The sequence below is a fragment of the Talaromyces proteolyticus genome, assembly GCF_021365285.1.
Source record: "Talaromyces proteolyticus strain PMI_201 chromosome Unknown BGW36scaffold_1, whole genome shotgun sequence".
Taxonomy (NCBI): domain Eukaryota; kingdom Fungi; phylum Ascomycota; class Eurotiomycetes; order Eurotiales; family Trichocomaceae; genus Talaromyces; species Talaromyces proteolyticus.
Window position 1 is genome coordinate 1,400,238 of NW_025764277.1, and position 25,316 is coordinate 1,425,553.

At 47.8% G+C, this 25,316-nt stretch overlaps 10 protein-coding genes across 10 annotated transcripts; 3 read left to right on the top strand and 7 right to left on the bottom strand.

Moving 5' to 3' along the window:
- Positions 1–2,237: 2,237 nt before the first annotated feature.
- BGW36DRAFT_8550 (serine/threonine-protein phosphatase PP2A catalytic subunit) lies at positions 2,238–3,872 on the bottom strand. The gene is made up of 6 exons (XM_046222644.1): positions 3,579–3,872; positions 3,477–3,518; positions 3,312–3,417; positions 2,722–3,255; positions 2,603–2,675; positions 2,238–2,553 (listed from the first exon to the last, which is right to left on the bottom strand). The coding sequence occupies exons 1-6, from the start codon at positions 3,738–3,740 to the stop codon at positions 2,481–2,483; spliced, it is 990 nt and encodes a 329-aa protein (XP_046077781.1). The 5' UTR covers positions 3,741–3,872; the 3' UTR covers positions 2,238–2,480.
- A 271-nt stretch (positions 3,873–4,143) lies between these two features.
- On the bottom strand, positions 4,144–5,538 carry BGW36DRAFT_8511 (PI31 proteasome regulator N-terminal-domain-containing protein). Its single transcript, XM_046222642.1, has 2 exons — positions 5,227–5,538; positions 4,144–5,173 (listed from the first exon to the last, which is right to left on the bottom strand). The coding sequence occupies exons 1-2, from the start codon at positions 5,405–5,407 to the stop codon at positions 4,290–4,292; spliced, it is 1,065 nt and encodes a 354-aa protein (XP_046077782.1). The 5' UTR covers positions 5,408–5,538; the 3' UTR covers positions 4,144–4,289.
- A 963-nt stretch (positions 5,539–6,501) lies between these two features.
- Positions 6,502–11,833, top strand: BGW36DRAFT_366987 (uncharacterized protein). The gene is made up of 7 exons (XM_046214804.1): positions 6,502–6,751; positions 6,819–6,912; positions 7,035–7,127; positions 7,182–7,461; positions 7,516–8,971; positions 9,038–11,197; positions 11,252–11,833. Exons 2-7 carry the CDS (start codon positions 6,824–6,826, stop codon positions 11,551–11,553), a joined length of 4,380 nt encoding a protein of 1,459 aa, XP_046077783.1. The 5' UTR covers positions 6,502–6,751; positions 6,819–6,823; the 3' UTR covers positions 11,554–11,833.
- Positions 11,834–13,054: 1,221 nt separating this feature from the next.
- BGW36DRAFT_8614 (uncharacterized protein) lies at positions 13,055–14,813 on the bottom strand. Its single transcript, XM_046222650.1, has 4 exons — positions 14,537–14,813; positions 13,990–14,483; positions 13,483–13,929; positions 13,055–13,433 (listed from the first exon to the last, which is right to left on the bottom strand). The coding sequence occupies exons 1-4, from the start codon at positions 14,642–14,644 to the stop codon at positions 13,187–13,189; spliced, it is 1,296 nt and encodes a 431-aa protein (XP_046077784.1). The 5' UTR covers positions 14,645–14,813; the 3' UTR covers positions 13,055–13,186.
- A 502-nt stretch (positions 14,814–15,315) lies between these two features.
- BGW36DRAFT_366992 (mitochondrial fission protein) lies at positions 15,316–16,278 on the bottom strand. The gene is made up of 4 exons (XM_046214805.1): positions 16,132–16,278; positions 16,036–16,054; positions 15,875–15,968; positions 15,316–15,814 (listed from the first exon to the last, which is right to left on the bottom strand). The coding sequence occupies exons 1-4, from the start codon at positions 16,148–16,150 to the stop codon at positions 15,485–15,487; spliced, it is 462 nt and encodes a 153-aa protein (XP_046077785.1). The 5' UTR covers positions 16,151–16,278; the 3' UTR covers positions 15,316–15,484.
- Positions 16,279–16,429: 151 nt separating this feature from the next.
- Positions 16,430–17,296, top strand: BGW36DRAFT_366997 (Spc24 subunit of Ndc80-domain-containing protein). The gene is made up of 3 exons (XM_046214806.1): positions 16,430–16,499; positions 16,552–16,949; positions 17,004–17,296. The coding sequence occupies exons 1-3, from the start codon at positions 16,473–16,475 to the stop codon at positions 17,179–17,181; spliced, it is 603 nt and encodes a 200-aa protein (XP_046077786.1). The 5' UTR covers positions 16,430–16,472; the 3' UTR covers positions 17,182–17,296.
- Positions 17,297–18,119, bottom strand: BGW36DRAFT_366999 (uncharacterized protein). The gene is made up of 5 exons (XM_046214807.1): positions 18,012–18,119; positions 17,850–17,951; positions 17,692–17,778; positions 17,583–17,607; positions 17,297–17,513 (listed from the first exon to the last, which is right to left on the bottom strand). Exons 2-5 carry the CDS (start codon positions 17,910–17,912, stop codon positions 17,320–17,322), a joined length of 369 nt encoding a protein of 122 aa, XP_046077787.1. The 5' UTR covers positions 17,913–17,951; positions 18,012–18,119; the 3' UTR covers positions 17,297–17,319.
- Positions 18,120–18,302: 183 nt separating this feature from the next.
- On the bottom strand, positions 18,303–20,043 carry BGW36DRAFT_367001 (uncharacterized protein). The gene has a single exon (XM_046214808.1). The coding sequence runs from the start codon at positions 19,717–19,719 to the stop codon at positions 18,784–18,786; it is 936 nt and encodes a 311-aa protein (XP_046077788.1). The 5' UTR covers positions 19,720–20,043; the 3' UTR covers positions 18,303–18,783.
- On the top strand, positions 19,929–20,617 carry BGW36DRAFT_353585 (putative RNA polymerase II transcription mediator complex subunit Srb7; the record flags this gene model as incomplete). Its single annotated transcript, XM_046213450.1, has 2 exons — positions 19,929–19,970; positions 20,024–20,617. 2 exons carry the CDS (start codon positions 19,929–19,931, stop codon positions 20,615–20,617), a joined length of 636 nt encoding a protein of 211 aa, XP_046077789.1.
- Positions 20,618–20,691: 74 nt separating this feature from the next.
- BGW36DRAFT_402797 (putative SNF2 family helicase/ATPase) lies at positions 20,692–25,080 on the bottom strand. Its single transcript, XM_046218869.1, has 3 exons — positions 24,648–25,080; positions 23,982–24,437; positions 20,692–23,928 (listed from the first exon to the last, which is right to left on the bottom strand). Exons 1-3 carry the CDS (start codon positions 24,709–24,711, stop codon positions 21,146–21,148), a joined length of 3,303 nt encoding a protein of 1,100 aa, XP_046077790.1. The 5' UTR covers positions 24,712–25,080; the 3' UTR covers positions 20,692–21,145.
- Positions 25,081–25,316: the final 236 nt, after the last annotated feature.

Consider the following 25,316-nt stretch of genomic DNA (forward strand, 5'->3'; position numbering starts at 1 on the left):
TGGAAAGAATGTGACATTGATACGCTCAGAATAAGCAACAACGTCAACACAGCGGGCCTTTAAATGATCCGGAGCAAGATTTGGATTTTCTGCTATAAACCCCTCCAGATAAAGCTAGCTAGACATAAATCCAAGAGGATAATGTTTTTTGTAGTTAGCGGATAGATTAATCTGACTTGTCTAATAAGAAAACTAAGCTTAATTCTAACGAATACGACACGTTCCAGATGTTCAAATTGTTGAGTATATAGTATAAAAAGTACGCTAAGCGTTCAAACTCCGCAAGAACAGTCGAGGATCATTACGTGAGCAACGAGATGAAGCCAGAGACCAACAACGTGGAAGAAAATGGAGAGAGTCGATATTAGTGGATTTCCTATCAGGTCGGTGAAATGGTTGGGTTTCTATTCCAAATATCTACTATAGTCTGGTAAAACGATGTGTTATCTGGCAAGGGAAGACACAGAGAATGGTTTGATGTGAAGGGTTGGGAGTGCGTGCGGACGCCGCTAGTAAATCCAGATACAGACTAAATTGAGGACTTGTTCTTTGAAAGGTCTCCCGCCATGATCAAACTGTATGACCCGTTCCAAACGACAGAAGGGCATTACAGTACCTAACGTGGGCATAGACAAGGGCGAAGGAGGCAGTGATGATCGAGTCGGCCCATCATAAACCCTGGTGCCAATAATCTAGTTCGAAATTTGCGGCTAAATATGAATTCGTCTCTAAATTCAAGTGCCAATGATAGGTCAGTTGGTGGTAGAGAGAGAAACAAATCTCAATCAAACTCCAAAGCACACAAAGGTCACTACGCCAACGGATGATTTAACGGACAGATGGCGATGCTTCTGCCGAGAATGTGAAAAAGGATAATGACAAAGGTTCGGACACTGACATGATCGATGCTGATATAAAAATCGCTATATATATTTGAACTCCCCTACACTGTTTGAACTAGAGAACGGTAACATCGCTGAACATCAGGAAGCCTTTTCAAGTATATTTAGTCAGGGCAGTAAAAGGGTTCGACAGATGACTACAATCGAACAGACAGCGAGGGTGTTTAGCCAACTAAGTTGGATCCCAACGGTCACAATGTTGTTTTTTGTCTAATGTGGCTAGTGAAGTAATTGAATCGCAGAACTTTGATAATGAGGACGAAGGTGCAGGAGAAGACAACGCCGGAGATAGCCATGCACTTTCTAGTATTCCAGGATTAGTTGAACTGGATAAAGATGTCATTTCTGAAGACCAGAACGCTTCAATTCCTAGTATGGCAGTAAATTAGATCAAAATAATAAGAGCCTCAGCAACAATTACTATAACCAAAAGACAAGATGGGTGCACAACTCATCAATACGGACATGAATAATATCAAGATCCAAGGTGCAGATCTTCCCCGGTACAGCCAGTCCAGTGGTCCCATCGCAGAACGTTGACGGTGATTATGAAGTGAAGAGGTTGTCAATCGATTTCCATAATATCCATGGCAGCAGCCACAGATGTTCGTCTAAGGTTTCGCCGCAATCTTTCGTTCTCTTGTTAGATATACTTCTAAAGATGTTTAGTAGATATAGTGTCATTATCGAGTGTTATGATCAATGATGGTTCGCTGGATAATAAGCACCCATATTCTCGAGCATACGGCTTGGCTTCAAGGATAGATGGACTAGTCAAAAATAATCGTATCAGATAATCTCAATCTATGCTACTCACATGTTTCGGGACAACTGGGTCGATAACAGGCATGAAAGGAGAGTTAAACGCGGTCTAAACAATTCAGAATCGCCACCCCAGGTTTTGAATTTGAATCAGCTTGATTTCGACGACGGCGAAGTGGTTATGGGTTTCATAGCACTAATATCATTCGTTAGAAAAAATGATAGAAATATACGGTCACATTCACGGCATCGAAGTGCCAAATAAGACCGAAGAGCTCACGAAATATTCGATCAATTCGGCTCCATGCAAAAGATCAGGATCGTTGTTTGATACAAGTTCCTTCCTCGATTTATTAAAATTTGTTTATACATAGGCCAAAATCAGTAGACAAGTAATTTGTGTCTAGAATGGACTACTTCTGAAAGAAAAGATGGAACATTCAAAAATACTCGGTAATATACACCCAGGTCATCTAATAAGAAGTACTTAGTCCAGCAATCGTTCAATGTTACCTAGGCGACATAGCTTAATAGCTGCATAACAAATGCTGCTCTTATTAAACAAGGACTAAGTGCAATGCATGTAGAGACGATTTCGTGTCTTTAAGGTATGGTATCAATGACAATTGAATAGTAGGTACACGTACACACATGCGTAAATTAGGATTTTGATACGTGATTTCTAGAGGCTGGCCCTTTTCTCCTCGAGCCACCTATCTGCCGACCCAAGGTCCGTTTCGTTGTAGAACCAAGTGACACCGGCAATAAAAACAAGTGAACAGTCATGATCTTCGAAATATTAAGTCTATTCATGATTTAAAGGAAGTAGTCGGGAGTCCGTCTCGAAACCATCGGTTCACCGGCTCGGGGGCATGGGTCAAATTGAAGACTGCAAGAATCAGTAAGCCGAATCAGTTAAAACAGAAATGTAGACATACAATGTGTATTTCAAGTGTTCATCAATCTCCATGATAGCAGCTTGGTTACCACAGCGATAGCAGTAATTAGGTGCTAGTCCCGTTAGCTGGATTATTTTTATGCTGAGGTCTCAAAATACCTGAGAAAATGGTCACGACATTTCGGTCTTGGGACCAGTTGTATCCTTCCATTACTAGCTGATGGGCACGAGCAACTAGAGTCAAGCCGTTGTTATGATTGAATGCTTCCGAGATATCTTGCCCGAATGTGTAGCCAGCGCCTCGGGGAGAGATTCCCCAGCCACAGCGATCATCGGGGTCACTCCACAGAAGATCGCACATAGGACCTTCGTGAGGAACCTCTTGGATTCGATCAAGGGACCTGATGTTGTCGAGGGTGTCAATGGACGGACTGAGGCCACCGTGGAGGCAGAAAATTTGATTTTCAATCAAGGCAGTGAGCGGCAGATAATCGAAAAGATCAGTAAAATATTTCCAGACATTTGCATTCCCATATTTGCGAAGGCACTCGTCGTAGAAGCCGTACACCTGGGTAATCTGGCGTGACTCGTGATTTCCACGGAGAATGGTGATGCGTTGAGGATAGCGAATTTTGAGACAGACGAGAAGTGTTACAGTTTCAACAGAATAATAACCACGATCGACGTAGTCACCTGAAACCCGAATTTCAGCCTTACAGAAAGAGGCAGTCTCTAGGATCATTACTCACCCATGAAAAGGTAGTTTGTATCTGGATTCGGTCCTCCAATTCGAAACAGCTCCATCAAATCGTGGAATTGGCCGTGAATATCGCCACAGACCGTCACTGGGCATTTCTGAGACGTGAGACATGGAGTTAGTGCACGCCCACCGCAAAGCGCTCATCGATACGTACTACTGGTTGGACGTTGGATTCATCTTGTAAAACCTCTCTCGCCTATCGATAGCACTTCAAGTCAATGGAAAGCCTCTCCTGGTACTGTATGCGCAAACAAACCCGATCACACAATCGCTGCACGTCATTCTCTGCGAGCTGCTTGCAGTTCATCAGGTTTTCAATCCACCCATCAAGAGTCGGTATAGACCCTGGATCTGTAGTTGGTGAGAGTCGGTGAGGCTCTGGCGAGCGCGCTGTGTCGATTTCCATGTTGTTTTCCATGTTTGTGTTGTGGGCAAGGGTCAGGTCAGCGCAGCAGGACCTGAGAAGGAGGGGCGGACGGGACGGGGTGTTGGAGTCTCGTGCTGATACGGATCCGCCAGCAAGAATAATAATAAGGCAGGGGGAATGCGAAGAAACAAGAAACAGAAGAAAGGAAGAATGGGCTACTTTGATATCGATGTGTTTCTGTTAGACAGAATGGTTCAGGCGGACGTCTGCAGGAAGCAACAGTAGAGGGTTGCAGGCTTGCTTTGGGGAAGTCTGGATGGTTGCTCTTCGTTGGTGCAAACACGGCCGGGGGAGGAGCGCCACCGCATGTGGCACAACTGTGCCACACATGGGTCGCCGCCTTCCCGGACCCTTAGCAATACACCTCTTACTATCAGTATTATTGAACGCATGGTATCATTGTCTTCACTACTGATTCCATTCTCTAAACCAGTCAACAATAGTGATCGTGTTTCGTCTCAATTTTATTGTCATCATCTCATAACTCGTACAAACTAACTAATTAGTCGATAATAAAACATCAACCATACTTCGACCGGATCAAATAATGTCACCACCACCGAAGCCGCCGGGGCCAAAGCCGCCCGAACCACCAAAGCCGCGCCCCCCTGGTCCCTGATTTCGGCCAGATGGAGGCGTATCCCACGGGCCAACAGGGTCGTAACGAGACCCTGGCGGTGCTCGAGGATCATAACCACCTTGTCCACCTGAGCCCCCGAACATCGGGTCGTCTGGCGTAGGATGCATGCCGCCGCCGCCCTGACCAGGTCCAAATGTTCCTCGCAAGGGATCATAGGGTCCTAACCCTTGGGGGTAAAGATCTTGTTGACCGCTTCTCGGTACAGTCCCTCCTCCAAACGGAGGTATGATTCCACGCGGCGGACGATTCATCTCGAATTCATCCTCGAACCCAGGAGGAGCAAAGTCTCCAACTGGGGCGGGATGTTGCGGTGCTGCAGCTAACGGATCGTCAAACGGGCGCGGAACAGCAGGAGCAGGAGCTTGATCGTCTCGTAACGGGTCGTGCCTGGGAGGCTCTTCAGGTTGTGTTCGCCGGTACTCCGTCTCGTCGGTGATTTCCTTTGGTAACCTCGGCGGTGTGAACTTTTGGATCACGTGTAGTTTGAAAAGACTGATCAAGTCTTCTAGCCGAGCTTGAGACACAAAACCCTCCTTCAATTTGTCTATCGCACCCGGGCCTAATTGCAAGGGGAATGTAATAGCGGAAATGTAATCGTTCACAGGTATATCAAACGACGTTGCTTTATCTTCACCGGCCAGTCCCATAACGACAGCATTGCTGCCTAATCGGTTGACCTTGAGTATATATTGGGTCGATGACTCGGAAGGTGCGTAGCGAAAAGCGTAGGTATAATTGTGCGCATTCCATTCTTTCGGCAAGACGGTGGCATCTGTATTGCTTTCTATCAAGCTATCAGCCATTATTAATTATTCAGAAAAGGATAGCATGACAAACCAAGGGTATGATCTTCGCCCAAGCCTACCAGCCGAAAGCCGGCAGCCACCAAGGAAGCATGTCCGACAAGTGCAACCAATTCGTATGGATTTTGTATTGTGGCCTCTGTCTGTCCATCGCCCCTCAATGACTGGAGGGCAACATCCAGGATGCGGGTGGAATCTGTTCCTGACTCAGCCATCGCATAAATGATATTTGGAGATGTTCGGAAACTATTTCGATATTTCGAGCTTCTTGATGCAGGTCCTGGGACATCTATTTGATTTTCTGGTTATTCAAGTCTTCGCAGCCTGGTCAGTTGCGTGACATCAGCCCCGGATGCCTGAGCTGGAACAAAGACGGCCCGCCGCGACAAACAGTGCAAACGGCAAGCCCCACCAGGGAGCCTGAGGCTGAGAGACCTTATTATATTGACAGGTTTCTCTCAACTGATACATCGGTACCTAAGAATCGAAATATATTTCGTAGACGGTACCATATATGACTTAGTCTTGGGCATGCGTCAGTTAGGCTTTCAGGGCCTACAATTATAGAGCTCAGCAAGAAAGTGGCTTTCTTCCTCCCCCAGCCACACTTCTGCAGGAACAAGCGTCATTGCTTGGGACAACGAAACGCTAGCCTGATCGACTTGGGAAACATATCACCATAAAACACAAAACACAATAATATGTGTATCTTTTTGCTTATACGACCTAGGATAAGCCTACACCAGCTCTATTAAATGCACTTGGCTCCAATTTTGCACACCACGGATTGCTTGTATGCTATGTTCGTATATCCAAGTCCCTTTAGATGGTTGTAAACAGCGATCAAACGACAGTTATTCTAGAAATACAAAGGCTGCAAGTGACCGTGTCCTTATGATAACGGCCAATGGGTCATTTGCCACCCACTACCTAGCTTAATGCCACACTGAATGCCAAGTTCCTAGTACTTCCAAGGACACAAGTCACGTGCGCCAGCACCCTAATGTACAATATAGAGTCATTTTGTGCAGAATAACGAAGCAAACCTCAACAGAAACGGAGAGACTTGGTGTTACTGAATAATGTTCTGGTATATTGCGTTTTACACAGGCGAATGGCTTGAGTCTTGGCGGAAAAGCGAGTGGCTGGCTCGCATAGTTGACAATTAAGGATTCCTTGCGGCAGTGAGGTGTGGCATTGTGCGTCTGCTAATGCCACGGTAGGAGTGTGATTGGTGCATTACCCTGGGCCACCGCAGCCAGTTAGTCTTAGCCTGCCTGCTTGCTTCCACCGAAGCAACTGCAGTACTTTCAAGGCTCGATCTTCTCTCGATCTCCTCCTACGTCCTCAAAAACAGTTATCGACCTCGCCCTCCCCCACATTCGCATCCTCGCATTCGCTGTGAGCAACTTCTCGTTCGCTGCTGACAACTACAGCTTCGTTGCATACTTATCAGTCATTGTCATCCCCTCGGCCTGTATTTTTGTTTGTGCCGTGTGCGGAATCTGCCGTCTATTTTTTTCGCGCCGTCTTTTTCGCCACGAAGAATCGCGTACCTGGTACTCTCAATCAGAATCTTAGTCTTGTGGTTCCCTCTTTGGACTGACTCTGTATTTTTGGCAACAGCAACCATGCCTTCACCACTGCCCTCAAGTTTTGCCTCTGCCGCTGCTGGCAACAACCAGGATTCTAGGAGAGATGGCTCCGTTGGCGGCGAATGGTAAGACCATTCGTTCCTTTCTTCCCCAGCCAAAGCTTCCCCGCATATCATGCATTTAAGATACCACACTATCGGAGGGAAATTTTCGAACCAATCTTGCTAACTAGTGATGCTTGCTGAAGGACAAGGTCCCGCATGAACGGAGCGACGCAGACATTCCGCCGCCCGTCCGTCGCGACGAATCTTTCGCATAGTCGTGATAGCAGTCAACCTATGTCCGCTTCTACCCCTACCTCTGCTGCCTACATCCCTCCTCACCTTAGTTCTAGCTACCAATCCCGTAATGGTTCCGCTTCTGATAGTCGATATTCCAAGGAGCAACTTCTCAATATCTTCAAGAACCAACGAGATTCAGGGACTTTGGGAAAGAATATGGGGGACCATTTCTTAGCAACTTGGAACCCGCTTGAAGAGACATCGACTACAAACGGTGCTTGGATGAAGCGAGAGGACCAAAAAGATGCACCTTCGGGTCCGGAAGTCTGTTGGGATCATCTAGGGTTGCATGGGCCGCTGGGGCTGACGGATTTGACTGAAGACGAAAGAGAGGTCGGTTATCTTTGGTTCATTTGTCACCCGTCATCACGCTAACTATGTTCGCAGTTGTTCACGACTACCGTTAACTCTCCACTAAAACCTCCACCGTCAAGTGCATCGAAAGATAATACCAGTGCCGTGGGGGGACGTAAATCATCTGTTTCGCATACCAACACCTTCAATACCTCGTCCCCTAGCTCTGGGAGACCCCCTGTCCGACGCCGCGAAACTCAAGATTCTACGGGTAACCCAATGTCACCAACGAGTGGATATCGATTCTTCAGAGAGGAGCCTAACACAACGACACCCCCTCCTTCCTTATTGCGCCGCAAAACAGACATCCGCGATTCGATTTCAACCATAAAACCCGAAGATAAAGACAGGATAAAGGATGCGCCCGGCCGTGAAGTTGCTGACGTCTCATCTCCATTTGGCTCCTTAAAACGCAGTACTACAAACCCAGTCGGGGTTGGATTGGTGGGGGCTTCATCTGCATGGCCATCAGCTTCTCAAAACGCCAATCTTACGCCGATGGGCGCATTTGGCAGCTTTTCTCTCGGTGCAACCAATTCTCAACCTAGTTCTGCAACCGAAAAACGTCCCGGTTACGGTAGTCTCCGCGGTGAAAGCAGGTTCAAAGGTCTCCTCTCGAAAGATAGCTCAGAAGATGTAGGAACGTTGGCGAAAGATAAAGGGTTGCAAAAAGGACTAGATCGTCTCACCGAGAATGAAGGAGGAAGTCGCTCTCAATCTCCATGGGGTGAGCCTGTCAAGAACCGTGCTGCTCGTAGTGAAACAAATCCGTTTGACGAGCCACGGAGCGGCAGCGCTTCTCTTGGGGGCTCCCAAGAAGTTGGATCAGGCGTTGATGAGCTTGGATTCGGTGCATTTGGTATGACTGCCGGGGTCCCAGGCCTCCGAGAGCTGATGGGCCGTGGCGAAGGCGCCCCCGATTCTTCTAGTCATCTACATGGTTTGCATGGCCTAGAACCAACCAGCCCGACAAATACAAACCCCTATCAAAGCCCAAGAGGTGAGAAGGTCGACGATGATGTGGATACAGATGGCTCAGATGTTCAACGAACTCAGCATCCGGGCTTAAGCGGGTTACGCGATGAAGCAGCTGCTGCCTTTGGGCCCATGCGACGAGCAGGCTCTGGGCTGGATAATCCTGTAGGCGATCGCAGTCAGACTTCCAGTGCCGGGCCCGGTAGAAATTTTTCGGGTCTGGGCGGCCTCGGTGCTGTACCTGGTCTTGGTGGAGCAGCTGGATGGCCTTCCGCCGGGGCCATTGGTACACCTACACGCGAGAGAGCTACATTCACCGGTTTCAACGATCCTATTTTTGGTTCCATGGCCGAGATGCAATCTCCAAGCCTTTCTACTCTTGGTGGAGGTGGTTTCTTCGGATCTGGTGTTGGAAATACAGGAAGTATTGGCCGAACCAGCAAAATGGGTGCTCTTTTCCCTGCTGCAATGCAGGAGCAGGTTCAGGGTGACCAAGATGGAGGTAGGCAACAAGGTAAGAATTTTACACACCACACAATCCACAACATCACATGGAGAATACCTTCTGAAATGAAAACAGAATTCAACCCATCTCCTTCAGCTTCATCGTCACAGCTCCCTATCCCTTCCTCAACGAGCGCTTTGCCCACTCCTTTAGCTTCATTGGCAGAAGGCCCTCAGAGTAGTCAAACTCCGTCGGCCGGAAGCTCTGGTACAATTCCTACTGCGCAGCAAAGGACTATGGTCATGCCAGATCGTATGCGTTGGATATACCGTGATCCGCAAGGCAACATCCAAGGACCGTGGTCGGGTTTGGAAATGCATGATTGGTTCAAGGCGGGCTTTTTCACGGCTGAATTGCAAGTCAAGAAGCTAGAAGATCTCGACTTTGAGCCTTTGGCCCAGCTTGTCCGCCGTATTGGTAACTCGCGCGAGCCATTCCTTGTACCTCAAATCGGTATTCCTCATGGCCCTGACCCTAGCTCCGGCTCTTGGACTGGAACGGCCCAAGCTGGAGCAGCGCAGCCTCCATTTGCAAACAGTTTCCCAACTTTCGGAACGACACTAACCGCCGAGCAGCAGAACGCACTGGAAAGAAGGAAACAAGAAGAGCAATACCTCATGGCTAGACAAAAGGAACATCTCGCTCAGCAACAAGCCATGATGAAGCAAATCCAATTACAAGGCGGACCCCATAGCATCCAACCTCAACTTCAGCATCATTCCAGTGCCCACAGTCTCCACAGTCAACCCAGCTTTGGAAGCATTAACTCCCCTGCAGGTGGCTACCAACCTAGCCCTATTCATGGTCCTATCCAGCCTCCACAGACCATGCCCGGTTACTTCGATGGGCCCTTCAGACAGAACAATCTTCCTTTAGGGTCCCAGATTCTGGGCACCGACTTCGGGAGTCATGAAGAATTGCCAGGATTACTCGATCGCCTGACCGTCAACCGATCTGGCCCTTTCCCTCAAGGGTCACTAAGTGGTCGCCAACAGGAAGCTGGCATATCTTCACAGCAGATCAATTCCATGCTACAAGACAGAGCGCGTCTCCAACAAGAACAAGAACAGTACGACATGACCCACCCCGACAGTATTTTTGAACAGCAAGCCCGCGACGAGCGTCTGCGTCAATTCCATGCACTACGTTCCGACGAAGAAGAACTTGGGTTGAGAGGCGGAGAAGGCCTGCCCACCCATCCGACCGCGACCATGGCACAGCAGGTTGAACAGACTCATATCGGAGCGGAAGACACCTTGTCAGAGAAGGATCTAGAGTCAGAGACTTCCCTCAACGAACCGCTATCTCTTTCGCAGCAAGTTCAGAAGGCAGCTACCGCTCAAAGACAACAGCAGAAACAGGCACAGACTGAAGCTGCGTGGACAAAAGGCGATGTTGGCATTCCACATCCATTCCCCCCTCCACCTTCCGCGTCGCCTCTTCCCGCGCCAGCAGCTCAGCGAAATCGTCAAAATGTGGCTGACGCTCTTGCTGCGACTTCTCGATCGCAGAATCAGACTCCTGTAGACACTCCATCTACTTCCATAGCTCCCTGGGCCAAGGACACCGTTGATGCTCCCAAGGGACCATCGTTGAAAGAAATTCAGGAGGCAGAAGCACGAAGTGCTGCTCAACGTGAGGAGCTTGCAGCGCAGGCTCGTCGTGCTCAGTTTATAGCTGAACAAGAGCGCCTTAGCCAGGCCCAGCAAACAGCAGCACCAGGATTGCCTTCGACTGCTAATTGGGCTAGTGGTGCATCTCCAGTCACGGCCAGTGCGGCAAGCTCAGTTTGGTCTAAGCCTGTTGCTAAGGTTAGCGGAACCCCTGCCAAAACCCTTTCTCAGATTCAGAAGGAAGAGGAAGCCCGTAAACAAAAACTCGCACAAATTAGCACTATCCAAGCCACCGCGAGCAGCCCTGTTGCATCGGCTGCTGGGAAGCGGTACGCGGATCTTGCCAGTAAGGTCGCTGCACCTCCTACTCCTACAGCTGCAGGTGCATGGACTACTGTCGGCGCTGGAGGCAAAGCCAAATCACAACCAACTGCACCAGTCACGCCTCGCTCCACCAGTGCTACTGTTTCTGTTCCTCAAGTGGCCAAAGGAAGACCAATTGCCCCGATTAGGACTTCCACCGTCAGCGCGACCCCAACTGCTAACCCGAACCGCGCTGCTGAGGAATTTACGAAATGGTCCAAGATTACTCTCGGAAAGGGGCTCAACAGTGGGATCAATGGTGTGTCCTGGAATGATACTTTTTCTAAAAACAATTGCTAATGTGACATAATAGTTGACGATTTCGTTCAGCAATTGCTACAATTGCCTGCTGAAGCCGAGATTATCTCGGATTCTGTTTACGCTAATTCCCAAACCTTGGACGGTCGTCGTTTCGCAGAGGAATTTATCCGTCGCCGCAAGCTTGCTGACAAGGGAATCGTTGATCCTGTCAGCGCCAGTGCGTTCACAGACCCCAAAGCCTCTTCCGGCGGCTGGAGTGAGGTCGCGAAAAAATCGTCTACTCAACCCAAACCAGAGGAAGAGGCTAGTGCTACATTCAAGGTGGTTGCTGGAAAGAAGAAGGGCAAAAGGTAGACTTTTTTGGATTTAATTGTTTCCCATTCATAATCATGACTCCTATCATCAAAGTGGATGACTTGATGAGGCGAATGATGCATGTGTATAGTATGAAAGAAATTGAAGAGAGAAGAGGGAGGAACATTTTGTTTAGGTAGCGAGCGTCCACATCAGTCTTTTTATTATCTGTAAAGCTACATTTTGCATTGTACAATTATACATTGGTTTTGAATGCTTCAAAATGTTCAGCAATGTTTTTTTATGCCACCTCAGCTACGCTGCACTACATAGGTAGCAAAAAAAGTAGCCTGGATTGGCGAGCGATTGATATTTTCTTTTCGATAGGTTTTATCCATAGCCCATAAAAAAGGAGAAAACCAAACACTAGAAAATCTAGGTCATCACCGTTCGAGGATCCGACAGCGTCTCATACGAGTCTTGGGCGTTAGCTTTTTCTGCGCTCCAGATGTTCGTAGAAATCATCTCCCGAATCTTCATGTTTTGCAACACTAGATCGTCTATTACGGTTTGTTTCCATGCTAGGAAAGACAAGAGCTCAATGGACACTATTGGAACCTTGTTGTTTGGAAGTCGCTTGTCAGCTCTTATAATGTGTCGTAGCGGACCCGCCGATATCATCGCCTTTCCACCGTGAATGCAAATACGATGGGTTTTGAATGTAAACAAGGTCAAGTCTTTTACTGCTTCAGATCGTGCATTTAACGTTAATAATGAAGTTGGCGAGTCAAGCGAATGGGTTTGGCCTTCACTGGTCTCAAATTTCATCGTTTCCTTAGACTTTGGCTTTTCGGATTTCTATATAGCTGGGGTCTTAGGCACCATTTTGTCGATGGAAGAAGATTCACGAGACCAGGTACATTTGACGGATAACTCAGTTGGTCGGTGTTGATTGGAGCTGAGGAGGTGATCAACTCTAGTTGAGGGGAAAAGTTGAAGAGGTGTGAAGAATAATAAGAATGGAAAGCCAATTGCCAAAAAGTTCTTCCTGCGCTGCTCTGTTTGTAGTACAACTACTCATATTCATATCAAATTATCAGTTACTACAGAAGTAGATTGGGTATAGGAGTCCTCCCCATACCAATACTAAATAATATTTGAATTTTTTACATTCCAAGAAATCTGTATTTTCAACCCGAGACGAAGGGCAGATAATCTCAATACTATATTCCAGTTTTTCTCACTTGGAGTGTAGCAACTATCAAGGATAATTTACGTATATGTACCTCCATATTATGATCTTTACCTTGCGCGAATTCTTCGTGACAAGGTAAAGATATTCGACTTCTTATCTTATCATAAATCGATTTGGAAATTCTTTCATTATCATAAACAGCTCAAGTCTCCAGGGTCTATGAGCGGTCACTAATCATAAGTCATGCCTTGACGGACAAATTGGAAAGTTATGCGACGGCTCGCTGAACTGTTTTACATTGGAAAGAGAAGTTAAATGGGGCCATGGAAGAGTGAATAGGCAAGAGAAAAGACGCCAGAAATAAGAGAAATACTCCATTCCTGTCCAAAGTCGTTATCCATCCTACCATCTATAAAACAATTCAAATCATATATGGTCGTTATAGGCTTTGTGGCGGATGTAATGCTATAGTGAGGGGTTTTTTGGTTTAAGAGCGGTTTAACCGCTGCCAAATCGACTTCTTATCCAGCCACTCACGCCCCCACCGTGTGATGGCGATTGCGATTGAGATTCGTCCTGATCATCCTCAGGCGGGGCGGATGATGCATGACGTGAAAGACTACTGCGCGGCGGAGAACTACCAAAACTTTGATGACGATGATAAGGATTCCGAAAGTCCTGGGAAGACTGTGGTGGGCTGCTTGGTATGACCATAGGGTTGTCGCGAGTTCCCGGAGTATCATCTCTAAAATCATAGGTTAGATAGAAAATTGTCTTAGGAGAGTGTTGCCTACCCCTCATTGATGCCCCGTCTGCAGTGTGGGCATGTATTATGTTGTTTCAACCACACCTCAATACAATCACCATGGAACCAATGTTTACAAGGAAGCTCAGTAACTTCGCTGCCGACCTCAACCGCTTCCATGCAAATAGAACATTCAGCTTTACCTTCAGCCCCCAACATCTCTTTATCGACGGCTTTCTTAGGAAGAGAATGAATCGCCGTTTCAGATGCTGGAGGTGCTCCTTGATTTCCGGTCTGCTCAACAAGCTGTGAGATCACATGGTCTAGTTCTTCTTGCGAATAAACGGCATCACCCATGCGACCGCCTCCCATCATACCAGCAAGCAATGATAGAATGTGCATAGGGTTGGCCCCATTAGGTCCCGCAACGCGAACACGAGCATGTGGACGATTCAACCCATCCTCTCCTGCCTCATTTTGTAACAGGTCGAAGATACTATATAAAATATAAGCATGTGCTCATTCGCATATTCGAATCTGCCAGTGTAAAACATACTCATTCAAACTCGTTAGGGGCATCGTTGCTGGCTGTGGCCGAGTTGTGTCCCTGGGAAATAATCCTCCTCCCATGTAAGTCCCTCGAGTAGCACCCGGAGTCTCCCAAGGATCTTCCCGGTCTGGATTGGGAACGTGTCTGTCTCGATGCGCGTAGGCACCTGCTAGCTCCTGGAAAAATGTGCCCATTGTCTGAAGCAGCGGGTCAGTCCCAGCAAATTGATCAGGCGAGCCCACGCTTCTCCGTCGGCCGGGCATTCCCCTTGTCCAAGTTGTGGTCGTGAATGTGAGATTTCCATCCGGTGAGCGGTAGGAGTGACGGCTGAATCCGGGTATATCGTCTGTTTCTTGTGTCTCATGGTCCTCTGTATGCTGCCATGGATTGTGGTCAAGGATGGATTGTCTTGTATCATGTTGAGGCGAATGCGGGGAACGGGGAGAAAACGGCGGATCTTGATAGTCAATACCAGGAAGTTCCTCGGCACTTCCTTCGATCTATCGTTACAGTCGTTAGCTGGTGGTGTGCAGAACCAAGGATTAAAACTTGCAATTTCCGTAAAGTCAGATCCGCACCGTGGACATGTCAGCCCGGATTCGTCTCGGGGATATATATTATTGCACAGGTGGCACAGCACATCTTCTCCCCCAAGAGGCATGGTGAGAGGCCCAGAAAACCAAGAGATGAAGAATTTTCTATGCTGGCCCAGGTGTTGAGAATAGGGTCTAATCTATGTGTCGCACAAGCTGAAGCGAAGTTGTCGCCTTGAGGCTTGCACCTTTGACGTTCGGTGGGTCTGTGAGTCGATAGTATGTATGAATCACCGGACTGGCTGGACTGCTATTGCTGTTGAGTGAGTGGACAGAACTAGTATTCCACAAAAAACTATCGACGAATATACGATGAAGTGCCGCCAGATGGAGACTATGCCGGCGAGAGGCTGACGCAAATGATAGTCAGGTGTAGCGATCGGCCTTGAGCCATGAAGGTGGGTTATTCATGCGGGCAATGATATAAGCAAAGGATGGCGGCCGCAGATGACGTTAGCGCCCGACTCTTGCGCTGTGCTGGCGGTCGGCTCCCAGAGAGTGTCTCGCCACGACTGGTTTCGACCCTGGCTTTTAGGCGTGAGGATGGTGTTTGGCGATAGGAATGAAGGCATATGGCTGTGGTGCAATATGAGGTGATATCAGCAGCTAGCGCCTTTGTCTGGTCTCATTATTTGCTCGGCGTTCCACCGCTTTCTCTGTGCATCTTCCGAGCGTGACCGGTTACTGTTTTAGATGCGATTGAAATTATCACAAATCATTCATCCAGAGGGCCAGAGGGTCTTAGGAAAATAAGAATATAGTTTCATTGGTATTAAGCCCTCATTGCAACGTAGATATAGCAAAAGAACGCCGTCGCCCGTGCCGTAATCATCGCAATAACAAAAAAAAGTATATATGTACGGAGTGGAAAGGTCCTATGTCACTACAGCTCATCCCATCATTCCAATCTATCGTCGTCGAGCGCCCTTGACGAGCAGGCCGCCAACCAAGCCAGCTGCCAGGGCTATACCGCCGACAATAGCCACTCCCACCAGGCCCTCCTTTGCGACCTTGTCGTCGATCAGTTGGCGCAAGCTCGCAGCCTGGAGATTCCCAGGCTCGTGGTCAAGTAACAGGTCATTGTATCGGCGAGCCTCTGCGTAGTTACCTAGCTTGAAGTTGCCGAGAGCAAGGTAGTAAAGGCATTCTCGACGACGTTCGGGGGCGCTGCGAAAGATTTCCGATAACAGACGGACGCCTTCTTGTTGTTCACTCCGGGTACTTGACTTGATCAGGCCCTTTGTATTTATTAGTCAGAGATCTTTTTGCTGTTTCCTCCCAGATAACGAAGCGCTTACCCAGGCGTAGTTGAACTTGGTCTGAACCCCGACATAGTCTCCTTCTTTTTCGTATTGTGCTCGGAGAACCTGGAGCTCAGCAGGTTTCAGCGAGCTGCGAAAAATCAGTAAAAGTCAGTAATTTTGAACATCTTCCATCATTTGTGATTTCCTAGACTCGCCTCTCGGCATCTGCGGCGTCTTTTTTGGCAGTCAGCAGTCAATATTGTCATAGGCAGCGCCATTCCCGGGCGGGGAACAGACAAGGAGGCACATACATGGCAGGTTGGATCCCATATTTGCGCATGCGAGACAAATATACAGGCAGTGGCGGCGAGTCGAGATAACCAGAGTCGAATGATGTCGTGATAAGAATGTTCTTCAGCTCGAGAACAAATGGAGGGGATGCGTGGAGAATAATAACGATCTGTCTCGAGAAGAAGTCAAGCCACGGGCTCAACATGTGGCGGTGAGGTGGAGTGACGCCATGGGCCGCCGTTGCGCCAGCAACAGCCACAACGCGGCGTTTCTCGAGCCACAATAATATAACTAATTATGTTATTATTTACTATTAGAATACTATCTACAACACACATCACAGGTATAGCACAGGACAGCAATGTTGCTCGACGAGGATCCCGCCACGGTAGGTTGCGCTTCCGAACCCAACGCGTATAGCCCGCTAAGCTGTCTTTCAGCTTGTTCATCACACAATTGGCAACTTCAACATCCAACCCGACAAGCTCGCCGTCACACGCATCAACGACTCCCTAGCCACCCTCAAACAATCGCGAGATCTACGTATCCGCGATGCAGAAACCGCTCTACGCAAACTATCGCGCAACTTAAAGTCGCTCGAAACAAACTACGAGGAAACTGTCGCCGCGCACGACCCTGGGCGCCACGCCCAAGAAATCCTTGAACTCGATGCCCAAAAGTTCCGGACTGCAAAGGCAGCCTCCGACTTAGAGATTGAGTCAGAGCGCCTTGAAGGCGAGTTAGAGATGTTGAAAGAACGGCTTGCAGAGCTGGAGGCGCAAGGATTGGAGGGTGACGAGACAGTTCGTCGGGAACGAGAGGCTGATGACGCGACAATGTACGTCTCTATTATCTCCCCGATGGTGATAGAGATCATTCTAACAATATACAGACTCCGGCTCAAGGTGTATCGATCACTAGGGATCGATGTCGAAGCCGACGAAGCAGGAAACTATAGCAAAGCGGTCATCCGAAACAGTCGCAAGGGCGATGTGCACGTTGTGAACATTGACCCCAAGTTCTCACGCTTTTTCTATGCAAACTACTTTTGGCAAACAATGCAAGGATAGGACATGTCTAGATGATGGAAGGAAAGGCGTTTACGGTGCAATTCGATTGTCCTGTTGCTTTAAATATACCCCCGGTTTCACATTTCAACGAACAATATATTGAAATCTTCTCTAACTTTTTATTTGTAACAATAAAACCTAGAAAAAGGCAGCCCATGCTTGTACAGCGCCACCCGCAGCGACTGCAAAACTGGTATCCTTGACTCCGTGACGGTAGTACCAAACACTGCTACCCCAGAGTAAAAAGATCAGAATTCCTGCAATCCCCTTGTCAACTGGGTCCGTCAAGCCATTAGTGAGGTTCATCCGCGACCAGCGATAGTTGATCAGGGCTGTAGCGAGTAAAAGTTAACCGACGACGTTTTCAGATAAGTACTTAACAGGAGTCGGTGGAAACCTACAAGATAGCAAAAAGAATAAGCTCCCCTGCTCATGGATACCAACATCAGCGGACAGTTACTTTTTCTTGGGTGTTGGCATCCTTCGATGCATGTGAACTATAATACATACTTGATACCACCCCGAAACCGAGTATGCTCTTGCGACTGTTGGCAGACTTTTAAACTTGGGGTTTGCCATCCATTTCGGCCCTATCGCCTATAACCAGATCCAAAAGGTAAAGGCATCAGTCTATAACTCAAGATAGTCGGCGCGGAGACTGGACGCACCGTATGCGCAACCGAGGTAAGAGCTAGGGAGATGGCCGCAATCTCGAATCGGTTCGACAACATCTTGGCTTGCTCTGCGATGGCAGCTCAATTCAGTGTATTCTGCTATGTATTTAGCTTGGTGGCATAGAAGAGAGAGGATCTGAATTAATAACAACGAACTGGCTGGGTTGTGTGAACGAGGAGCTTGGCCTTGAGTGCAATGGAATTGATGTATGGAGATCAATTAACATTTACCGCGGCTGTTGTTTAACCTTACTTCTTACTTATGCACCTCAACATTACATGTGCACCTATGTAGTCAAGCCCGTGTTAATTGAGATCGATCAATTGATATTAAATGTACTATCGACTTTAAGCGGATGTTACTCAGTCTTCAATGTTATTTGAGGCATTTTGCAAAAAATGGTAGTATAGCAACGTTGCCAGGTTGATTGCGTTGTTATTTGTAACGACCCAAGAACTCAATATCTTAATTTGAACATGCGTAATAATATATATATACAGGTACATAATAGTGATCGTACATTTCAGCTCTTTGGTACTACATTTTGCGCCTGCAGTCAAAACAAGAACTAGTAGGATAGACTGAAACAGAGCGATAGGCTGAAGATATCAACATCGGCCTAATATCGAATTGACGCTGTGCGCCTTTCTTACGACAAGGCGACCAGGATAGTCTCTCAAGCTCTTGATATGGAATTTCAAAGCCCTCTCTTGATATGGCCGCAGACTATGATAACCGTTGCGGCGATGGTTTCGTTCGAGACCGTTGGCGAAACACACTGGCGTGGTTGCCCGTCGACCTGACCAAATGAATTTTGGCCATATTATGTAAAAATTGTAAATGCTGGAACTGCCATTGTTGATGAGTGTACTTGCAGGTGGACAAATTCTTCGCCCTCAAAACAAACATCAGCATATAGGCAACATGTCAGCGCGCGAATTTCTCCTTTAGCAAAGCCAGAAACTCGGCTTTCTTCGTAAAAAGTGCTTCCTGTTCATAATCTGCTGCTCCCGGGTTTATATCAGGAAAAGTAGCTTCCACCATCTCCAATAGCGCAGATTTTGCAGCATAGGAAGAGTCTTCGCAACCCCATAAGGCTAGCCATTCGGCTTCCTTTCTGGATATACCCTTCTCTAGGCACTCCATACCCATCAGTTCTGCTTCATTCCATGTGAGCACCGCTTCAGGCTGGGTAGGCTCATCGGTCGCTGAAGAAACCCGAGAATATCTCATGTCGACCCTTAGCGGAGCCAATCCCATTTCTCCAGCCTTGGGGTTCCATAAAACCTGTCTTATAACGCCATCGCAGTCCATCATTATCCAAAATAATGGATACGTACTTCTCCTCAATGTATCCCGCACACCTTTGGTCGCCTCCCTCGGACTCACCAAGATCGCCAACTTGTCCATCGTCCTCCAGCCCACGGGCGAGTGTCGAAAGGCGCCTTCTAGTTCCCTAACCAGGTTTGGACCGAGCTTCGTCTTCAAGGCCTTGCATTGAATGACCACGCGAAGTGGCGCATATTCTTGCCCTGGTACATGCCACGTACCTACGAGATCGATACCGGCATCGTCACGGCCGCCGACTCGGTGAAGATCGAACGCGAAGCGGCGCAGACTTTTCAGAACGGTATACTCATAGTGTGTACCGACGTATGTTGTGCTGGCTTCTGGAAGAGTAGTGCGCTCCGCATAGGATAGGAAAGAAGGTAAATCATGGTGATTTTGCGACGGCGCAGACGGCGCAGTCGGAATCTTGAAAAGGCGGCGCGCGAATGGGCTGATTTGGCGACTCACTGGATGGGAAGAGAATAAGCGAATGAAGCTTACCGGCTTACATGGCAGTGCTCTCAGAAAGACCATGTCTGCTGGTCAGTGATGACTGGAGAGCGAAGTTGAGAGCTCTCTGGTGCGCCGCGTCCGAGCTTAAATAGAGTTGTCTCCACCTTGGAAGTTCCTCCGGAAGCTTCAACTCACGCTTCCATTCACGCACTCTTCCAATTTCTCCTCGACATCAACAAACAGACATAAATTGCCGAACTTGTATCATTATTACAGCCAATACTCCCACTATGGCTGACATTCTCACACAGCTCCAAACATGTCTCGACCAGGTAAGCCCCCCATTAAGCCTCATTAAACCACGCACTAACCAACCCTCGAACAGCTAGCCACGCAATTCTACGCAACTCTTTGCTATCTGACTACTTACCATGATCACATTCCTGCCGACTCTCCCCCTCCATCCGCCAACAGAACTAATGCCATGCCATCCTTGGCCAAAATCCCTCGCAACCAGCCAAACGCAACGCCCGTGCCAGCCGATGCGGTGGCGAAACAAAGCGCAGAACAGCAAGGACAGGGCTCGCCTTCGGTAGGAGCTGCTGTTCCGGTAGAGGCTTCGACTCTTCCTCCAGGTGCAGGGCCAGCGACGCCGGTCATTCCGGGGCACGGAGATCCTAATCAACCGCCGCAGCCGGATTCACCAGAGTTGTTTGCGTATAGACAAAGAGAACTAGCACGAGATTTGATAATTAAAGAACAGCAAATTGAATACCTAATCAGCCGCCTTCCGGGGATCGGTTCGTCGGAAGCCGAGCAGGAGGCACGCATTCGTGAATTAGAAGATGAGTTGAGACAGGTCCAGGATAAGAAAGAGCGAAAGGCACTGGAACTGAAAAGGTTGAGCAAGAAACTCGAAGCGGTGTTAGGAACTGTGGAAAGGGGTATTTATGCGGAACGAGAAGGTGGTGAGAATTAATATGGTCCATAGGAAGGGGGGGTTGCTTCTGGTTTGATCAGTTGATGTTTATGATACGTATGATAGATACCCTTTATAGTTATGTTAGAAAGTTGTGATATTCTTGCGGAAAGTCTAATTAAACTGAACACTCTCTGTGTGAACCATCTGGTGGACTCGAGCCCATGCCTTGTATGATGACGGTATATATCAATCAGCCGGCTCTTATTCATTGAATGAGTAGATGGGAAAAATATGACGATCTAAATAAAAAAGATGCCGTAAGATAATCAGTAATGTTATGCGAGAGACACAGTCAAACCGTGTCTGTTTCATGAATGGTCCATGACGGAGTGATGTAGTAGACCATGCTGGCAATAGCATGGTTCAAGAAATTGGAAAATCAGTGAAATAAAGTCGAGAGCGCCAGGGTATTCAATGCAAGTCCATTGACGCCGAAAAGGAAAAAGAAAAAGTCAACCCAAATTTATAATAATTGAAAAGCTTCCTCTGAGTATGCAATTTGCAATCGCGGATGAAAGTTACCATTCATCTGAACAGACTTCTATAGGCTTGCATTCTTGCTTCTTGTACTTCACGCTTGTCAAGCTTGCCACGAGCCATACTATCATCGGCCAGTTGCTGTTTCTTTTTAGCCATTTCGAAGATTTTTTCTTCAATGCTGGCTTTCATAAGAAACTGAACCGTGACTACGTCACGAGTTTGGCCCAGACGGTGAACACGGTCGATAGCTTGAGCAACTGCAGCAGGGTTGTATTGTGGCTCCATAACGTAGACGCGAGATGCACTTGTAAGGTTCAAGCCAACACCTCCTGCTCCGATGGTTGCTAGGAGAATCGTAACACTATTGTCTTTGGCAAAAGTGTCTAATGCCTGATTGCGGGCTGCAAGGGACATTCCTCCATCTATCCGAGTAAATCCCTGTAGGCCATTATCTTTCAATGCGATCTCAATAAGATCTAGATGCGATGTCCACGCAGAGAACACCACACTTTTGATAGGGGGCTGGCCCACAAGTTGAGCACTCTCCTCGGCCGTGTTTTGTAAATGGGAGATAAGCGCTTTAGTTTTCGTGTGTGGTCCTTCATATTCTCCAAGCAGTTTTGCCTTTTTGCGGCTGTTCTTTGATTCGGCACGGCTCTCTGTGTACTGCTCAAGGCCGGCAGCAGTAATTGCAGAATAAGTCATTGGTATCCACCCTTCACACACATTGCACCGTGTTTGTTCAGATGAGAACTCCGGTTGCATAACGAAACTAGCTTTGACAGGAGCAAAACAATCTACGCAAAGCACATCAAAACATGGGAGCATCACCGCCATCAATGCTTTCGGGTCTGCCGTGTTGGAATCCGCAGAATTATCCACCAGCTGTTTATTGCATACGGCACAAAATGCAGCAGAAGAATCTTCCATGAGTCTGAACATCTCGTAAGCCTTTCGATCGATAGCACCGGTTTGTTCGTCTCCTTCTCCCTCTTCGAGGTCGATGGCGTCATGAACACTCATTCCCTTCAGCCGTTCTCGATCTTCCTTATCAAGTAATTCTTTACCATGAGCGCTGACTTGGCGTAAGAGCATCATTGCCTTGAGTACATGGTGATACATTCGGCCTCCCATAGTGCCCTTGCTTTCATTTGCGATAACCTTCATCATCAGGTCAGACTCTTTACGGAAGAACTCATGAAGCTGTGCTTCTTGCTCAGAGAATTCCAACATAACAATATTGTCCTGACGAGCAGTGAGGTCAATTTTGTCTTTCACACGTCGTAGAGTAAATGAGTCGACAAGCACACGTAGACTTGCAAAGACAGTGGGGTCTCCTATCTTGAAGCGACTAAGAATGAAGGCAGAAAACTTAGACTTTTCATCATAAGGAGAGAGTCTTAAAAATCTGGTCACCGATGCAAGGTCTTCAAGACGGTTTTGAACGGGTGTTCCAGTTACAGACCAACGACGCTGTCCATTCAATTTAAAAATTGCTTGGCTCTGTGCCGCGCTTTGCTCACGAATAACATGGGCTTCGTCCAGAACAATACGAAACATGTTCATTCTGAGGAGGGGACTAGTGCCGCGCTTGGAACCACGACCACGAATCTCACTAAGAATAGTGCTGTAGGTTGTAATCACCAAATCATATTGACGAAGTTCGTCAATATTAGTCGTCCTTGAAGACCCATGGAAGACATAAAAGGAAACTGCATCCTCCTTTAGGTGACCCTTGACTTGAGAAACCCAATTGCTGACTGTGCTAAGAGGGCAAACAAGAAGCGTTGTTCTTGTGTTACGAATGCCAGGGTTGTGGCGTACAATTTCCGGATGCGGTGACCCTTGCTCCCATACTCGCGACTGTTCTAAAGTCTCAACGACGAGGGACAAGATACTTAGCGTTTTACCCAGTCCCATCATATCAGCCAGAAGGCCTCCATATGTCTGAGGAGGTTCTTCGTTAAGAACGGTTCCGCTGATGATCTCACGGAATTTTTTCGTGCCATTTGAGGTGTGAAAAACTCGCCATAGAGAATTGTTGTCATTTTCATTAGGACCGTATTTGCGATCCTTTTCCTTTTCGACCATAAACCAAAGGGCTTGTTTTTGGTGGCGAAGCAGTGGCGTGCGAATCAATGGAGACGCTTCCATCTCGGGTATATTTTCGGCACTTTTAAGTTGATCAAACATCTTCATAACTGCATCATTCACTTCTTCTGCAGTGCGGACCTCGTATGCGGTAGTTACTCGCGATCGTGGGGTAGGAGATGGTCCAAAGTTGGGCTGCATACGTCTTCTTTCTGTATGTGGATTGAAGACAGGGACACCTTGCTCTACCATCGATGGAGTGCCCAGCCAGACATTAGCCCGGCCCAAGAAATCACCTACTTTTACAGCATCCTTTCTCATTCCATATAAATTGACCGAAGCCCGATATTGCGCAGAACAGCGTTCCCACTCTACTTCATCCTGTTGCCGCCGCCGAATTTCTAAACGGGCAGTTATGCTAACCCCGAGGGCAGGGCTGTCCAATAAAGGAACAAGTGCAGCTGCCGTCCTCGCATCGATTGCGCCAAAGACTCGTCCATGCGGGTCGCTCACGTCGATTCGATTCCCTTGTCCAGGTTGGTGACGAATGCCGAGCTTGATGGTAGGCCAATCACGAGTCCAGTCGGCAAAGAAGTTATTTGTTGCTGGTTTGGGAACCAAGTGTGCTTGCACCATTGTATTGTCGACTTTGCCATAGCAAACCTTCTGGGTACTCAGATCGATCGAGCCTGTAACTTCCACATCATCGTCCTCTGTTGTAGGCGTGGCTGTGGGTTCTACAACTCGAGTTAGTATGATAATATACATGTGTATCCACAGAGGGTCTCACCAGTTGTAAGATCAACTATCTGCGTAGTTGTTTTCGATGACTGCTCGTCATTTTTCATGTATTCGCCCAGTCCGCTGCTTCCAGATATATGGAAATGGGGTTTGGTCTTGTTTATAGGCTTTTCGTCACCAGCTACCTTGATTCGCTTCTTTGGCTGATCCTCGCGCCGTTCAACATTGTAAATATCTTCGATAAACGATTTATGTTTAGTTCCCATTTCATTCTCCGGCCTGGATCGCTTGTTGGAAATATCTTCATCTTCGCCACTAGACGATTCATCGCCCTTGACAAACTGGATCGCTATATCTTTACTAGTAGCTGAGAATCCCTTAGATTCATCGTCTATCTCTGGCTGGCGATCATTCTGTAGAGACGAGGAGAGTTTGGATCTCGTCGGCGAAGACATTTGCACAGGTGTTGCGGAGTTAGAAGTAGCCTTCTCTTGTTGATTCAAGTCTGTCAAATTGTAAGCGATAACGATCATTTTTAAAAGGATATTATGAAGCGAAGGGCCCAAGAAAAGCACGTGGATGGCTGGGAAAGTGGGACGTGTAAGACATAAAAATGGTGAAGTACAGTGTTGGAAGGCGCCGAGGCATATGAAGTAGTCACAGGACTTTTCAAGTGAAGATAGACAAAGTGATAAGAGGAACATAAAAGACCCACCTTTGGAGGACATTTGTTTCCTATAAGACCTCGGGTCTAAGAGCATAGCGGCTTGCGAAGCCATGATGCGGGATCGAATGCGAGTCTAGTGGACAAAGCAGGAAGGTCACAGGGAATAAATTTGGGAATCAGGGGGAAAATGCGAGTCAGCTATACGCGAAACTGAACGCGACAATATTGTCATCTAATAATGCTTATATTGCGATGCGCGATGCGCGATAAGCGGAGAGGGAGGCTCGAGTGAGGAGGTCCTCCGAGGCGCATCTCGCAGCGGGGAACCTGTTACTTGCATTCGAGACAATAGCAGAAAAGGCAGATATGGAAGCCGCTGTAGTTTATACAGCCTGCGAGCGCATGGTTCCCTCACATCCGCATGTGGACGTGAGGTGGGAGTGAGGTTGATAGAGAAGGATGCAGGGTGTGGCGGGATCGTAAAGTCCATGCATGACCTACAGCGGCTAATACGACATGACGCACTGGAGATCAGCACTAGCCGCCAAGAGATCGTGCCCGCGCGATAAGGATCCTTTATCGGTATACATCACAACGCAGATAAGAATGATTGTATGTATTATATTATTGCAACATTAGTTGTTGTATTCTTGGTATATGGTATTGTACAATTCGCAGACCGGACTGCCGGGCTAGTCCACCAAGTCCGGCCGCCAG